Here is a 17,790-nt window from a genome sequence, read left to right on the forward strand (position 1 = left end):
ACACCACCCTTATGGCAGAAAGTGAAGAGGAACTAAAGAGCCTCTTGATGAAGGTGAAAGAGGAGAGTGAAAAAGCAGGCTTAAAACTCAGCATTCAGAAGGCTAATGACACCCGGTCCCATCACTTCATGGGAAATTGAAGGGGAAAAAGAGGAAACAGGGACAGATTTTATTTTTGTGGGCTCCAAAATCACTGCAGATGGTGACTGCAGCCATGAAATTAAAAGATGCTTACTCCTTGGAAGGAAAGCTATGACAAATCTAGACAGCATATTAAAAAGCAGAGACTTTACTGACAAAGGTCCAAATAGTCAAAGTTATAGTTTTTCAACTAGTCACATATGGATCTGTGAATTGAATCATCAAGAGGGCTGAGAACTGAAGAATTTATGCTTTTGTGCCGTACTCTTGGAGAAAATTCCTGAGAGTCCCTTGGACTGCAAGGAGATCAAACAGGTTAATCCTAAAGGCAATCAACCCTGAATACTCATTGGAAGGCTGATGCTGAAGCTGAAGCTCCAATACTTTGGCCACCTGATGCTAAGAGCCAGTTCATTGGAAAAGACCCTGATGTTGGGAAAGATTGAAGACAAAAGGAGAAGGGGGTGAAAAGGATGAGATGGTTGGATGGCATCACTGACTCAGTGGACACGAGGTTGAGCAAACTCTGGGAGACAGTGCTGGACAGGGAAGCCTGGTGTCCATGGGGTCAAAAAGAGTTGGACATGACTTAGCAACGAAACAACAACAACAGGAATTTATGTTAGTCACCAGTTTCTATGGGTCATGGTTTCAGAATCAGTAGATTTTTCTCCCTGCAACTTTTAAAAAATGAATAATTACTTAGTGCCTATAAGATATAGGCACATTAAATTCAGCATAAGTGACCAGGAAAAAAAAAAAATAAGAGAAAGGAAGACAAAAGAAACAGAGAGAGGGAGAGAAATGAAAGTGGGAGGCAAAATGGAGAACTTAGAGAAGAAAGGTTAAAGATATCTTATGCGGCTGGAATTAAAAAATAGATGCCAAAAATGGCCCAGGGTGTCACTCACAGATGACTGTGAGCCTGGCTGGAGGGGAAAGGGTCTGCACTGCAAATACGTTGCGTTCCAGCTCGAGGCTGGCAGCTAGCTGCCCTGCAGTGCCACATGCTGAAGCGCTGAGCAGTGTACAAAACTGCTGAACACAAACCAGTCACCGCCTCTTTGCAGCCTGTGGGTCAGCAGCTTGCAACCTCTGCTCTAGAGAAGCAGAATGGTTTTGTTTTTTCTTCCCCGAGTGGACTCCTGACACTTGCTAATGTGAGTTCCTGCTCAGGATGCACACAGTTAGACCAATCAGACTTTCACGTGGCTGGTGGATTGTTTCTCTGGAATTGTTTTGCGTTTTTCTTTCAGGATTGTTTTGACAAACTCCTGCCAAGTGGTTTCTCTGTCTCCCACATAAGACTTCGTTTCAGCAAACACTTTCAGAAAAACCTTAAGTAAATAATCCTGATAGCTCAAATAAAACATAAATCATGAACACTGTTTGTGTATGGCTGAAGTTTGAAAAAGAATTTTGTTTCTACAATTTATAATGGCCTTGGCCAAAGTCACTAGTGGCCACTGTTACAAAGCACGTCGATATAGGGGGTGTGACAGGATGTTAGATGATATTTGGTGAGTAAATAAAGGAATGCCCAGCACTGTAATATTCTGCAAACAATGAATCCAAGACCTCTGTTAGGTGCTTAGTTCCACCCCAGGTGATAAAATGCAAGTGGCTTGAATTACTCGCTCCCACTGAGGACCCGTCCTCAGTTCAGCTCAGTTCAGGTGCTCAGTCGTGTCCGACTCTTTGCAACCCCATGAATCGCAGCACACCAGGCCTCCCTGTCCATCACCAATTCCCGGAGTTCACTCAAACTAATGTCCATCGAGTTGGTGATGCCATCTAGCCATCTCATCCTCTGTCATCCCCTTCTCCTCCTGCCCCCAATCCCTCCCAGCATCAGAGTCTTTTCCAATGAGTCAGCTCTTCGCATGAGGTGGCCAAAGTATTGGAGTTTCAGCTTTAGCATCATTCCTTCCAAAGAACACTCAGGGCTGATCTCCTTCAGAATGGACTGGTTGGATCTCCTTGCAGTTCAAGGGACTCTCAAGAGTCTTTTCCAACACCATAGTTCAAAAGCATCAATTCTTCAGCGCTCACCTTTCTTCACAGTCCAACTCTCACATCCATACATGACCACTGGAAAAACCATAGCCTTGACTAGACAGACCTTTGTTGGCAAAGTAATATCTCTGCTTTTCAATATGCTATCTAGATTGGTCATAACTTTTCTTTCAAGGAGTAAGCATCTTTTAATTTCATGGCTGCAGTCACCATCTGCAGTGATTTTGGCGCCCCAAAAAATAAAGTCTGATGCTGTTTCCACTGTTTCCCCATCTATTTCCCATGAAGTGATGGGACCAGATGTCATGATCTTTGTTTTCTGAATGTTGAGCTTTAAGCCAACTTTTTCACTCTCCTCTTTTACTTTCATCAAGAGGCTTTTTAGTTCCTCTTCAATTTCTGCCATAAGGGTGGTGTCATCTGCATATCTGAGGTTATTGATATTTCTCCCGGCAATCTTGATTCCAGCTTGTGCTTCTTCCAGCCCAGCGTTTCCCATGGTGTACTCTGCATAGAAGTTAAATAAGCAGGGTGACAATATACAGCCTTGACGTACTCCTTTTGCTATTTGGAACCAGTCTGTTGTTCCATGTCCAGTTCTATCTGTTGCTTCCTGACCTGCATATAGGTTTCTCAAGAGGCAGGTCAGGTGGTCTGATATTCCCATCTCTTTCAGAATTTTCCACAGTTTATTGTGATCCACACAGTCAAAGGCTTTGGCATAGTCAATAAAGAAGTCAAAAAACAAGTATATAAACACTATGCTGTTTTTGTTCAGTTGCTTAGACGTGTCTGACCCTTTGAGACCCCATGGACTGTAGCCTACCAGGCTCCTCTGTCCATGGGGTTCTCCAGGAAAGAATACTGGAGTGGCTTGCCATTCCCTTCTCCAGGGCATCTTCCAGACCCAGGGATTGAACCCAGGTCTCCTGCATGGCAGGCAGATTCTTTATGATTGAAGCAGCAGGGAAGCCCTGTATAAATGCAGTATGGAGAGAGAAGTGCTGTAATTGGGGTGGGTACAGCCACCACAGAGCGTGAGGCAGGAACGACTCTTTCTTTTTGGAGGAAGGTAGGGGAAGATATTAATATGTGTATCAGAAAAAGGCTTCATTGATCAGGTGACACTTGGTTGAGTTTTGAAGGCTCCTTACAATCTGTCTCAGTTCAGTTGTCTAGGTACACAAAATTAACCCCTACTTGGATATGTTAAAACTGCATGTCTGCCTAAACTACCTCGACATGGGAGAATAAAAATCTAGGCAATAATTAAAACAGAGCTAAGTCTAGCAGCAATTAAACCAATTCAGAATATCATGTCCCTAAACAATTCCTGTTTGTGTTCAAACATTGACCTACAGGGGATGGTCAAGTTAAAAGGTGAGTTAGCCTCTTGGGGCTTGGTTGAACCAAAATTGGCAGGAAGATCTCCAGAAATGAGATGAGAAGGAGTGAGAGTAGAGAAGGAACCCAGGGTTCTGTTCCCACAGGTCCTGAAGTCCCACGTGGCTCCCCTGAGAAGAAGCAGCGGGAAGGATTGACAGTGTCTAGATAGGAGCTTCCCTCATTCCGGACGGTTTCTCAGAGAGACGGTCTCAGTGGTTCCCAAGGCATTAGGAGCAGGATTCCAGCTTGTGCTTCACCCAGCCTCAGGGAAGGCCGTGGCTGCCAGCTCTCGAGAAGGAAGGTAAAGACGGTGGGGGAAGGCCAGGATGACTGAGTTGCTGCATGGTCTAGACCATGGGGATGGGCCAACCAACCCCACTGACCATGGGGATGGGCCAACCAACCCTGCTGACCTTGGGCTTTTCTCATCCTGTGAGGGGCCTCCCGTGTGGAGTTGCAAATGAACTGGAACGTTCGTTGACCCTCCCGGAGCTAATGCAGGGACTCTATTGATGTCAAATATACAACAGGGCTCCCCACTCCAGTGTTCTTGCCTGGAGAATTCCATGGCGGGCTGGTGCAGTCCATGGGGCCACAAAGAGTCAGACACAACTGAGCACCTAACACTAAGCACAGGCAAGTCTTCAAAAGACACTCCACTGCTGAGCACACGAGAAGGAAAGTCTGTTCCTCCCTAGAAATACGACCCGTTTCCTAGGCTGTCTGAGAGCGGTGGGAGAGAGTTGTCTGCTCTCCCTTGTAGGAGGTCTACATGCTTTGTTGGGACACCCAGAAAACAGAGTGTGATCTACTCAGGTTTTCAAGTTACATATGCAAAGCCTACAAGCCTGAATACATTCTTGTCAGATGACTGAATGCATGAACAGTCGTGTTAATTACAGTCTGTGAGGCGAGGAGGTAGAGGAGGGTGCCAACGTCCTTACGGAGAAGGAGGATCTGCCCGTGTGAAGAGCACCAAGCCTTTGGGGGCACGGCTGGTGTCACAAAGTGAAGTGAGCTCGCTCAGGCGCGTCCGACTCTTTGCGACCCCGTGGACTGCAGCCCACCAGGCTCCTCTGTCCATGGGATTCTCCAGGCAAGAGTACTGGAGTGGGGTGCCATTTCCTTCTCAAAAGAACTCATCAAAGAGGGTGCAACGTCACTGAGGGTTTATAGCTCCTGAGTGTGACAAGACCTTGCGTTTCCTGATCCAGCCTTCAAGTAGCAAGGAATTGTGCAGAAGCAAGGGCAGGATAAAGCAGACAGCGGACGAGAACACCTAGCTACAACCGAAGCTTGTAGTACTGCTGTTTCTGTCTCACTGAGGAGACCCCAAAGGACAAGTAAATGTGAAAGTGGAGAGAAGAGGGATTTCTCGTTCGCTCCTCAGTGCCGTGGATGACGACACAAAAGGCAAGGATAATTCTTATTTGTATAAAATATTTATCTCCTAATAACCCAGTGTCTTACAATAAAGCCCTTGACTGTTGCCCGCCAGGCCCCTCTGTCCATGGATTCTCCAGGCAGAAATACTGGAGTGGGTAGCCATTCCCTTCTCCAGGGGATTGTCCTGATCCAGGAATCAAACACAGGTCTCCTGCATGGTAGGTAGATTCTTTACCATCTGAGCCACCAGGGAAGCCCCATAATAGAAGCCTAGCTGCAATAAGATGAAAATCAACCTGCACAGTATAAAAGGTAGAAGTTAAATATACATGAAGATATTGGGGCTGAGAAATGCTGAGCAACTGAGTATAAAATTTAGTTGCAGGCTTCCTAGCAGCCAAGGCAAACAGGGAAACATGAATTATGTAGCCCTGTGGACGAGTAGGATGGCATACCCGTGTTCAGTAAGAGATAGGTGTGCGTGTCTGGGTGAGCGTGTGCAGACTGCATTGAGAACTCAGGTCTTTATTCCCGGCAAGTTGAACATCTAATGTATAGGCAATGTGATTATCGCAATGTTCACTGCAGTTTTTAAGAGCTCCAAAGACATTCTACACAGTGAGTCTTGTATTTAAAACTGACTGATATTCTGAAGTAAATTTTGAGGGATATTAAGGGCCATATGACTGAGGGTTGTAGCTTCCTTGAACTATGGTCCAATACCCAGTTATAATTTTAGGGAGCATGTTCATTCAATTTCTAGCTGACAATGGGGAAAAATTGATTATTTGCTGGAATAAAGAATTGTAATTCTCCACAAGATCTCGATAGGCCAGCATGATGAGCTCAATCTAAAGGGTTAACTTTAGAAAGAGATAAGAGTAGGGGTGGGATGGGGAGGAGGCTGGGAGGGAGGTTCAGGAGGGAGGGATCTATGTCACCCATGGCAGATTCTTGCTGAGGTGTGACGGAAAACAACACAATTCTGTAATGTAATTATCCTTCAATAAAAAAATTAATTAAAAAAAAGTCCTTCACATGGTCAGTCTGAGTAGCATTATTCTAAGGACAGGGGTGAAAGGAAATTTAAAAAAAAAGAGAGAGATGAGAGGAAAGAAAAAGAAGAGGGAAAGAAAGTAGGAAGAGAGGGAAGGGAAGGAAAAGAAAGGGAAGTAGGAAGGAAGGGCACCCACCTAACAACAAACTCAGCTCAGGTCAAGAGTGTGGTGTGTCTGGAAATGAAGGAGCACGTAAGTAAACGCTGGATTTAGCACAGTCTTGGGCAACAGCATTGAGAAGTGTGCAGACTTAGTGGCCACATTTAGGTGTTAATCTCGGCTCTGACAATTATTGGTCGTATAACTAGGGGTGTGTTATGTAATTTCAGTTTCCTTGTCTCCCAAATGGGAATTTTAAAAATCAATAACATTTTTATACTTTAAAAATAAATGCAAATTCTTCACAGAAAGTTTGAAAAATGAAGAAAAGCGTGAAGAAAATAGTCATCTTCCGTTTTTCTCTTTAGACTCCACTGAGGATTCATGGTTTCCTGTTTAGACTGGTGGCATACCGGTGTTAGGCTCCGAAGGCAATGTTGCCTCTTCATTTTCTTCACCTGCATGCGTGCGTGCTCAGTCACTCAGTCATGTCCGGCTCCCTGTGACCCCATGGACTGTAGCCCGCCAGGCTCCTCCGTCCATGGGATTCTCCAGGCAAGGATACTGGAGTGGGTTGCCATGCCTCATCCAGGGGATCTTCCCGACCCAGGGATCAAACCCTTCTCTCATGTCTCCTGCATTGGCAGGCAGGCTCTTTATCACTAACGCCACCGCGGAAGCCCTTTTCCTCGATTTAACATTATATTATATGCACTTTCTCACTTTATTAAACCTTATAATTATAACAACTTTAATGTCAATAATACCACAGTTCATGACATGAATATACCTCAAATGACTAGAATGTCACCTTTGGATGAGTATTTGCTCTGTTTCCTTATAAAAATTATTGTCCAAGCACACTGCATGTATCTTTCTGTATTTGGCTCCATATTCTAGACTGTTCCTCAGGACAGACTGCTTTCTTTCTAGAAAGGAGTGCTCTTTAGCATCAGAGTTTCTAAATTGAAGATTGTTATCTCTACTTCCAGAGTCCTGGGTAGCGTCGCTGGCACTGATAGAAGCGTGGTAACTCTGCAGTACTCATGTCAGCACAGAGGTGCATGGTTGCCTGACACTGGGCTGGGTCCCGGGCATCAGTGAAGAGTGGAACCCAGCCAGTCCCTGGCCTCATGGAGCTTGAGGTGATGGAGAGCTCAGAGATACACAAGCACACACAGAGGCAAGCGCTCATGAAGGGGTGATGAGATCCATGGTTGCAGCTAACAGCTCTCGCTCTGGTGCTTGCTGGCTCTGCTTGGAGTCTAATTCACAAAGATTAAACATCTGGGGTGGAGAGTGTTGTGGGCGTGTTTACTTGCTGTGCATGGAGACAGAGGCAGGCTGGTGTGCTCCAAAGCTACTTCCAGAAAAGGAATTAAAATTCTCAAGGAGCAAGACCCTTAGGAACTTCCAGGTGAAAAATTCCTGACCATAATTCCACCCATCTTCCAACCCTCTTTGGTCAAAGGACCTCAGCCTGAGCTGAGAATTTGAGACTGATCACCTCCTCTTGGCAGAGAACTTGAATCCTGGGCCTCCCTGATAGCTCAGTTGGTAAAGAATCTGCGTGCAATGCACCTGGTTCCATTCCTGGGTCAGGAAGATCCCCTGGAGAAGGGATAGGTGACCCACTCCAGTATTCTTGGGCTTCCCTTGTGGCTCAGCTGGTGAAGAATCTGCCTGCAATGTGGGAGACCTGGGTTCGATCCGTGGGTTGGGAAGATCCCCTGGAGAAGGGAAAGACTACCCACTCCAGTATTCTGGCCTGGAGAATTCCATCGATTGTATAGTCCATGGGGTCGAAAAGAGTCAGACATGACTGAGTGACTTTCACTTTCCAACCTTTTTACCCCACATAGGGCTGTGCCCAACAGATAACAGCACAGAGCAGAAGCCTTTAGAAAAGGGAAGAAAAACTTGCAAAGCATGCAGCGAGCCAGACTTTAAAAGGGCTGGCCTACCAGAATAAAAAACACAACATATATTCAAAAGAAAAAAATCGCAAGTCAACAAGAATATTAAGGTTGCAGTATTCTGTTTAGGGAAAACAGCAATGTCCTTACCTCATTTTCATATTTTTAAAGGTTGTGATGTATCTGCAGGCATCTGCACAGCAGAAACAAGCAAAAATACATTACTGGTGGGGGAGAGCAAGGCCAATCAGGTGATTCTGTTAGTTTTGGTTTAAGTCAGGGTGCCAAGTGTGCCCCGCACCTGCCGTTCTGTGGCATGTGAGGTAGTTAGTCACTGGAAGCAGGCCAAGCTCTGTTTCTACAGCAGGTGTGACGTGTGGGGGTGTGTGTATAGTTGGCATCTGTTGTTTTGGATACCGTATAAACTTGCCCTGAAATTCTTTCCAGCTGATCAGCAGCAGCAGAAAGAAAACTGGGTGAAGAGATTCTAAAATAAAATAATAAGGCTCTTTCCTTTTATACATTCAACAATCGTCTATTTAAATGTTCTCTGTGCTAGTCATACGGACAGAACTTGGTGTTTAATTTTGGGACCATTTATAGACGCGAGGGCAGGATTAAGGGCACTTATTGTTACTCAGTCCAAGCTCAAACTATTCACTGGAAAGTCGAGTGATGAGCTGTTTGGGCATGGATGGAGACTTTATTCAGAAAACCAGCTGAGCAAGAAGATGGTGGACTAGTGTCCAAAGAACAACCCAGTTGAATTGCTCTTGGATCGAGCAGTTTGGAAGCCACTGGAGGCCTTTGTTGGAGGGGTCTCTGGGTGTAAGATGAAAAGCAGACGGTGCTACAGAATGAATGGGAGATGGTTGATGTGGAAAGGAGACCGGGAGGCCTGAGAGGATGATGTAAGATTAAGGGGCTTCTTTTTCTTTTTACCGTGGGAGGTAACGTTGCTGTAGAGGGGATCAAAGGGAGACATCAGAGACAGAGGGAATGACTTGTGCAAGATCCCAGAGGGAGCACAGGGGCTAAGATGACTGCTTTTGCAGAGGAGAGGGGACACTTCTGGAAAGGCATGTGGAAACTTGCTGTGGGTTAGGGCTGGGCAGAGGAGTGTTCTGGGTCTGGAGCTGGTGAGGATGCTGAGGAGTTGCCTCCAAGTAGCTTCTGTTATTTATTTACTTTTTTTTCAGTGAAGTTGGAGGCTGGGTCATTACTGTGGTGAGAGAGGAGAGAGCAGAAGAGAGGTCTTAAAGAGACCAGGGAAACTCGCTCTAGTCATCATGGGGACCAGAGGGAACAGCTGACTCAGAGGCCTGGGGACAGTACTAGGGTTCATAACACGTTTTTACCTCTGCTGTGGCCCCAGTCAGCAGAATTTTGTGATTTCCTGTAGTCATGGTCAGCCTGGAATGAAGATGCTGGATATTACAGAAGGTAACAGGATTGGCAGAAGGTCAAGACGTGAAAGCATCGGCAAAAGACTGATGGAAGAGTTGGGCCAGCGGTCTTGGTCGGCTGGAGCAGGGAGGGAAGCTGAAAGGAGACGCCTCTGGGAGAGCCGGGGCATCGAGGCGGGCTTACAAGGCGGAAGGACAGGCGTGTTCACGGGTTTGCTCACAGTTGTGCAGGATTCCCGGGGGTCAGACACGCCTCCTTTTCAGGACAATCCTGAGTGAGCCGGGGCATCGCGGCGGGCTTGCTCACAGTTGTGGAGGATTCCCGGGGGGCAGACACGCCTCCTTTTCAGGACAATCCTGAGTGAGCCGGGGCATCGCGGCGGGCTTGCTCACAGTTGTGGAGGATTCCCGGGGGTCAGACACGCTTCCTTTTCAGGACAATCCTGAGTGAGCCGGGGCATCGCGGCGGGCTTACAAGGCGGAAGGACAGGCGTGTTAATCCTGAGTGCTGTGCGCTACTGCTATCTTCATAGAGGAAGAAAGTGAAGCAGAAGCTTCAGCAGTTTGCTCCAGATCATTCCACTGGTCAATGACAGATGAGCTTGTGCTCTTGACAACCAGGCAAGGGATTGAGAGAGTAGAGAGATTTGTGCTCTGGGAATGGTATTCTGTGCTTCCCTGGTGGCTCGGGGGTAAAAAATCCACCTGCCAATGCAGGAGACACGGGTTTGATCCCTAGGTGGGAAATATCCCCCGGAGAAGGGAATGGCAGCCCACTCCACTATTCTTGCCTGGGAAATCCCATGGACAGAGGAGCGGTGGCGTACAGTCCACTGGGGCGCCAAACGTGACTTAGGGACTAAACAGTAGCAACAGTGGAGTGCTGTGGATAATATTCCACTGCTGACCTGAACAGCTATTCCTCCACCAATGTTCATCACAGAGTCATTCATAATAGCGAGAAGGTGAAACAATCCAAGTGTCTGTCAACAGACGAGTGGATAAACACAACGGGTATATACACACGCAGTGGGGTATTATTCAACCTTGAAGAGGAACGTGATTTTGGCATAAGCTACTACATGGATGGACCTTGAAAACGTTATGCTTAGTGGAGTAAGCCAGACACAGAAGGACCAATAGTGTATGATTCCACTTATATGAGGCACAAGAATGGGAAAAGTCATACAAAGCAGGATTGAGGTTGCTGGGAGCTGGGAGGAGATTGCGGGGACTGTTAGTTTATTAAGTAGAACTTTTGTTGGGGATGATGAAAAGTTTCGGGTAGAGACAGAGGCGATGGTTATACAACATCGTGAGGGTATTTAATGTCACTGAATTGTACAATGACACAGGCTTAAAGTGATAAATATTACATAACATATATTTTACCACGACTTAAAAAAAAAGGTTTCAGTGGAGAGCTACTTCTGGGAGATTACAGCTAAAGAGCTGTTGAAGAAGGGAGATGCTGAGTTTGGCAGGAACGATGGCTGGAGCTGAGGAAGGAAGGGAGAGAGGCGGAGCTGAACCGGTCGGTCAGCAGGACTCCTGCGTCCTGACGTTTGGCTATCCTCAGGGGCAGCGCCTGGACCGTTAGCAGGCCCGATGCGTGGACCACATGGAGGACGTGAACGAGACCGGGACGATGATTCACTTCCACTTCCGCCCCTTCTCCAAACTCCCTGAGGTTCAGACGCTGATTTTCGTGGCCTTCCTGATTATGTACCTGGTCAGCGTCAGCGGCAACATCTCCATTTTGCTCATCGTCTGGACCCACCGCTCTCTGCACACCCCCATGTACTTCTTCCTGGCCAACTTGGCGGCTCTGGAGACCTGCTACTCCTCCACCATTGCCCCTCTGACACTGGCCAGCACCCTGTCCATGGGGAGAACCCTCATCTCCCTGGCTGGCTGCGGTGCCCAGATGTTCTTCTTCATCTTCCTGGGCAGCGCTGACTGCATCCTGCTGGCCATCATGGCCTATGACAGGTTCGTGGCCATCTGCAACCCTCTGCGTTACAGCCTCATGATGAGCTGGCGGCTGTGTGCCCGACTGGCCCTGGGCTCCCTGGTGTTGGGGTTCATCTTGGCCATGCAGCTGACCGTGCTCATCTTCCGACTCCCATTCTGCAGCAGCAAGGAGATTGGCATGTTCTACTGTGACGTCCTGCCTGTCATGAGACTGGCCTGTGCGGACACCCGGGTCCACGAGGCCACGCTGTTCGTGGTTAGCGTCACTGTCCTTACCCTCCCCTTCCTGCTGATCACCTTGTCCTATGTCTTCATTGCGGCCGCCATCCTGAAGATCCGCTCTGCAGAGGGGAGGCACAAGGCCTTCTCCACCTGCTCCTCCCACATGACTGTGGTTCTGCTCCAGTATGGAGGCACCAGCCTCATCTACCTGTGCCCCAGCTCCAGCTACTCTCCAGAGAGGGCCCAAGTAGTGTCTGTGCTTTACACCTTTATCACCCCCATGCTGAACCCCTTGATCTACAGTATGAGGAATCGAGAGCTTAAGGATGCTTTGAAGAGAGCAGCGATGAGGTTCCTTTCATCCTAAACACAACAAACACCCTGGATGCTCCTCTGTAACACTGTGGGGTGGAGACAGACGGGTGTCCTCTCTGACAGAGGGGAGACGGGGGTAAGCGTCATAGGTTTTGCACTGTTATTTCTTCTTGCTTATATTATTTTCAAGAAGTCATTTTTCCTTTGTCAGGAAGAGATGGAAACAGTGGAAACAGTGGCAGACTTTATTTTTCTGGGCTCCAAAATCACTGCAGATGGTGATTGCAGCCCTGAAATTAAAAGACACTTATTCCTTGGAAGAAAAGCTATGACCAACCTAGACAGCATATTAAAAAGCAGAGACATTACTTTGCCAACATAAATCAGTTTAGTCAAAGCTATGGTTTTTCCAGTAGTCATGTACAGATGTGAGAGTTGGACTACAAAGAAAGCTGAGCACTGAAGAATTGATGCATTTGAACTGTGGTGTTGGAGAAGACTCTTGAGAGTCCCTTGGACTGCAAGGAGATCCAACCAGTCCATTCTAAAGGAAACCAGTCCTGAATGTTCATTGGAAGGACTGATGCTGAAGCTGAAACTCCAATCCTTTGCCTACCTGATGCGAAGAACTGATTCATTTGAAAAGACCCTGATGCTGGGAAAGATTGAGGGCAGGAGGAGAAGGCGACGACAGAGGATGAGATGGTTGGATGGCATCACTGACTCAATGGACATGAGTTTGCATAAACTCCAGAAGTTGGTGAAGGACAGGGAGGCCTGGCGTGCTGCAGTCCATGGGGTTGCAAAGAGTTGGACACGACTGAGCAACTGAACTGAACTGAACTGAAGGAAGAGATGCTTTTAAGAGAACATCTTATCTGTTTGTTTTCTTCCCCATTATCTGTCCATTTCTTCCTTCATCCTCTCTCTATTGCTTGTACACACACACACGTTCACTTATCTCATATCATCTCTTTGTGCCTATCCATGTTGATACGGCCTGAATATTTGCATTCTTTCCAAATTCACAGGTTCAAATACTAATGCCCAGTGTGACGGCATTAAAAGATGGGCCTTAGATGAGAGGTGCTTAAGTCACGAGGCCAGAGCCCTAGTGAGTGGAATCACTGCTTTTATGAAAGAGACTCCTCAGAGCTCCCTAGCACCTTCTGCTATGTGAGGGCACAATGAGAAGTCTGTGACCTGGAAGAAGGCCTTTACCCAAATTCATTCTTAGATTCCTCATCCATAAAAAGGGGATTAAACTACCCACAAGACCTAAATTCTGGGGTAGTTATAAGATCAAAAGATATAAGTGGAAGTACTTTGTGGCTTTTTTTTAATTGTTATTATTATTTTGCCATGCAGCACGTGAGATCTTAGTTCCCCAACCAGGGATCAAACCTGTGCCGCCTGCGCTGGAAGCACAGTCTCAGCCAGTGGACCCCCTGGGAAGTCCCTCCGCTGCGACTTTCAGAGGGAGATAAAGCAGTGTACATCAGGACCGCTGTCCTCAGCGCCACGTGCCGCGTAAAGTCTGTGTTCTTCCCTTTGAACTTCTCTCTAGATGTAGTTCTCCAGTTCTTAGCAGACTCAAACATTGCACATATAGTCAAGGGCAGAGCCAGGAATAAGATACAAATCAAGCTAGGGCCGTCCCATATTATAATTTCCACAATGTAAATGCCAAGTTTATGCATTTTTTAATGATTTGTCTTTAATTCTACATTGTCTTCTAGGGAAAAGTGATGGGGAAAGCCTTAGAATTTTAAAGTTTTGGTTTCTCTTTAACTTTATACCTGGAGCTAAACCATCTCTATCTCTATCTCTGACTCTGTATTAGTCTGCTTCTAAATCACCCTTCGTTTGGACTTCGCTAGTGGTTAAGACTCCATGCTTTCACTACAGGAGCCGCAGGTTCGATCCCCGGTTGGGGAAGTTCTGAATGCCACTTTCTTTCATCTCATCTGTTCGTTTTCTTCCCCATTCTCTGTGCATTTCTCCCCTCATTCTCTCTCTCTCTTGCTGTCTCTCTCACACACATTCACTTATCTCATATTCTCTCTTGTCTATCCCTAGTTGATATGGGCTCCCCTGATGGCTCAGACAATGAAGAGTCTGCCTGCAATGCAGGATACCTGGGTTTGATCCCTGGGTTGGGAAGATCCTGTGGAGAAGGGAAAGGCTATCTCAATCCAGTATTCTGGCCTGGAGAATTCCATGGACTGTATAGTCCATGGGGTTGCAAAGAGTCGGAGACGACTGAGCGACTTTCACTCACTCACTCACTGTGTACTATGCTCCCACCTGCGGTAGGTAGAGCGGGAAATAGAAAGGTAAGTAAGAGGAAGCTCCAACTTGGAAGGAAGCTAAGTCTAGCCATAGCTGGGACTTCTCTGGTGGTCCAGCGGCTAAGACTGTGAGCTCCCAACGCAGGGAGCATGGGTTCGATCCCTGGGGGAGAAACTAGATCCCACCTGCTCCAACTAAAGATCTCCGAGCAGCAGTGAAGGTCGAGGATGCCCCGTGCCACAACTAAGACCTGGAGTAACAAACAAACAGAAGATCATAAACCACAATTACACCAAAGGCCAAGTGCTACCGCCACAATGCTCTGAGCCACCAAGGGAGGGCCAGTGACGGGCATCCAGGCTAGCTGGGAGGGGGAGGGGCACCTGAGCTGCAGCGAGACAGGCTCGGGTCCGCGTGTGCACAGGGGAGCGGGGAGGTGCTCCTGGAGGGACGGGGCGCACGGCACAGGGCGGCTCCGCGCCTCTGCTCCCCGTCTGCCCGCCGAAGCACGCAAGGGGCGCCGCAACAGCTTTCTCTGGTTTTTTCTGACGCGTATCACAGGCCTCAAGGGCAGAAACCATGACCAGAACTCACGAGACAGGAAACTGAAGGGTCATTTTATTCTGCTGAAAGACAAGAACCCGAAAGGGTCTTCTTTGGTTCACTTGCAGCCCCTCGTTTGTTGTCCTGCAATGCTCTACGAGGTCAGTGTCTGCAGGACCCAGTCCTGTCCAACACTAGGTGTTTGGGGGAGATAAACAAGATACGGTCAAACGAACGTGAAGAATACTGTACTGATCAAAATAAAACGAATTGTTTGCTGCGGGTTTGTTCAGCGCCTGCCATGTGCAAACTTGGGGCCGTGACTGTTCAAGGCGGGGATGCTGTGTTGCCATGTTTCTAAATTCTGTCGCCACCAAACTCTTATTCCTTGGAATCTCTTAGGAAATGTTTTATCATGCCGAACCCACTTTGGAAAATGCTGCCGTAGCTGATCCCGACTGAACACCGAAAGGGTGATTTCCCTAGTGATTGAAATACTCCAGGCACTTTTCAGTTCCCCAGCCTCTGAGCAAATAGTGTGGTTGCGAGTGAGCAGCCTTTTCTAGCGACTGAATAAGGAGTTAATGATTGCCATATAGCAACGCATTCATCATCACAAGAACGCATGAGATGCGTGTTATTGTGATCTCTGTTTACACACCAGGAGACTCAGACACAGGGAGGGTAAGTATCTTGTTCAAGGTCACACAGCCAGTAAACGTAGAACTGAGCTTTGACCTAGGCCATGTGGTTTCAAACCCTGGGCACAAAAGCGCTGTCTCTCCCAGCATCTGTGACTCCCTGTAAGAGCTTGGGGAAACGGCTTCATTTTCCTGCCATTCAGCTCGTTTCAGTCTGGCAGTCGTGTCTGACTCCTTGCGACCTCATGGACTGCAGCGTGCCAGGCTGCCCTTTCCACCACCACCTCCCGGAGCCTGCTTGAACTCATGCCCATCGAGTTGGTGATGCCATCCAATTCAATTGCCTAATAAAACGGGGACGACAATATTTACCCTGTCTCCCTAAGTTACTGTGAGGTCTCCAAGGAAAGAACTCCGAAACATAACAGGACGATAAAAGACGAAGCGCGGTCACGTAGACCTCCGCGCGGGGTAATACACTAGATGGCGTATTGTTTTGATTACAAAATGTTTAAAGACATAAGTGTTCAGTTGCATCTCACCTGAGGTTTCCCTGTGCTTATCCTGTTAACTCCCGACAGCTGTTTCCCAGAAAAGCAAGCCTGTCTTCTCTAGCTCAGGAGTAACAGGGCGCTTCTCTGCAAGACGCTTCCTTACTACGTCTCACATTACCAGGCTCTTCAGAGGAGAGCTGTGTGTCTAGGGGCTCCAGGGATTGAGGCATTCATATAAACATAAAAACCAATGAATATGGTACAAATTATTTATATTGCCAAATCATAGGCATAGTCTTATGGTATAAGGAGATTGGTGGGTAGAAAAAAACATCTGAACAACATGATGTAAAACACCCTATAAACAAGACACATTATATTTGAACAATTTATTTTATTGAAGTGTAGTTGATTTACAATGTTGTGTTAATTGCTACGGTACAGTGAACTGATTCATTTATACATATTTATACATTCTTTTTCTATTCTTTTCCATTATGGCTAATTATAGCATGTTGAATATGTTTCCTGTGCTATATGGTAGGACCTTGTGGCTTATCCATTCTATGTATAATAGTTTGCCTCTGCTAATTCCAAACTCCTAGTCCATTCCCCCTCATCTGACAAGTCTGGTCTCTATGTTTTTACAATACATTGTTTTAGACGCAGGTCAGTGACACATAGTTCATCCTTCAGTGGAGCATGGAGCAGCAACTGCATTCAGTTTTAAGGTGCAGGAAGGTCCTTTAATTTTTTTTAGGGAGAGGAGAGGAGAATCTGCAGGGAGTGTGTGTATGTGTGTGTGTGTGTGTGTGTGTCAGCAATTATGCTTTGATTTAGCCTCCAAATAATTGCAATGTGCCTACCTTGTGGCAGCCCTGGAAGATGAATAATATTAGACAGATTTTATTTTCTTGGGCTCTAAAATCATTGCAGACAGCGACTGCAGCCATGAAATTTAAAAAATGATTGCTTCTTGGAAGGAAAGCTATGACCAACCTAGACAGCATATTAAAAAGCAGAGACATCACTTTGCCAACAAAGGTCCATCTAGTGAAAGCCATGGTTTTTCCAGTGGTCATGTATGGATGTGCGAGTTGGGCCATAAAGAAGGCTGAGTGCTGAAGAATTGATGCTTTTGAACTGTGGTGTTGGAGAAGACTCTTGAGAGTCCTTTGGACAGCAAGGATATCAAACCAGTCAATCCTAAAGGAAATCAGTCCTGAATATTCATTGGAATATTGCTGAAGCTGAAGATCCAATACTTTGGCCACCTGATGTGAAGAGTCAACTCATTGGGAAAGACCCTGATGCTGGGAAAGATTGAAGGCAGGAGGAGAAGATGGATGAGATGGTCGGATGGCATCACCGACTCAATGGACATGAACCTGAGCAAATTCCGGGACATGGTGGAGAACAGAGGAGTCTAGTGTGCTGCCGTCCATGAGGTCACCAACAGCTGGACACGACCGAGTGGCTGAATGACAGCAACACTGCCATAGCATAAATGTAAGCAACTGCGTACAAGACAAGCCAGGATTTGCTTTCAAGAGATCTGAACAAGTACTCTCGAGGGTGGGAGGGCAGAGGATCATGGAGACCATCCAAGTGAGCTGGAGAAGGCCTCAGTCTTGAGGAGGAGTAGGGGCTTGCCAGACATGAAATGCAGAAAGGGCAGAGATAGGTGGGAATCATGGGCACAGTGGGTGCAGAGAAGAGGTGAGAGTTTGGTGAGGCTGCTGGTGGGTCTGTGTGTGTGTGTGTCTGTGTGTGTGTGTGAGGCATGGGGCTTGGAGCCAGACTGAGTAAAGGCTTGAACACTATTTGAAGAAGACTCTGGACCCTCTACTCTTGTAATGAGAAGCCACTGATGAATTTCAATCAGAAGAAAGATATAATGG

General features: G+C 47.0%; 2 protein-coding genes across 9 annotated transcripts in view; both read left to right on the plus strand.

Moving 5' to 3' along the window:
• The window catches only part of LOC129627729 (oocyte-secreted protein 1), a 216,392-nt gene that overhangs the window by 24,934 nt on the left and 173,668 nt on the right, over positions 1–17,790 (plus strand). The gene's annotated exons all lie outside the window — the stretch shown is intronic.
• Positions 11,030–11,971, plus strand: LOC129627970 (olfactory receptor 10V1-like). The gene has a single exon (XM_055547392.1). It carries the CDS (start codon positions 11,030–11,032, stop codon positions 11,969–11,971), a length of 942 nt encoding a protein of 313 aa, XP_055403367.1.

Source organism: Bubalus kerabau, chromosome 15 (genome assembly GCF_029407905.1).
Source record: "Bubalus kerabau isolate K-KA32 ecotype Philippines breed swamp buffalo chromosome 15, PCC_UOA_SB_1v2, whole genome shotgun sequence".
In the NCBI taxonomy this organism is placed as follows: Eukaryota; Metazoa; Chordata; class Mammalia; order Artiodactyla; family Bovidae; genus Bubalus; species Bubalus kerabau.

Coding starts and splice junctions, on each gene's coding strand:
- LOC129627970 (XM_055547392.1), top strand. CDS start 11,030: ATGGAGGACGTGAACGAGACCGGGACGATGATTCACTTCCACTTCCGC.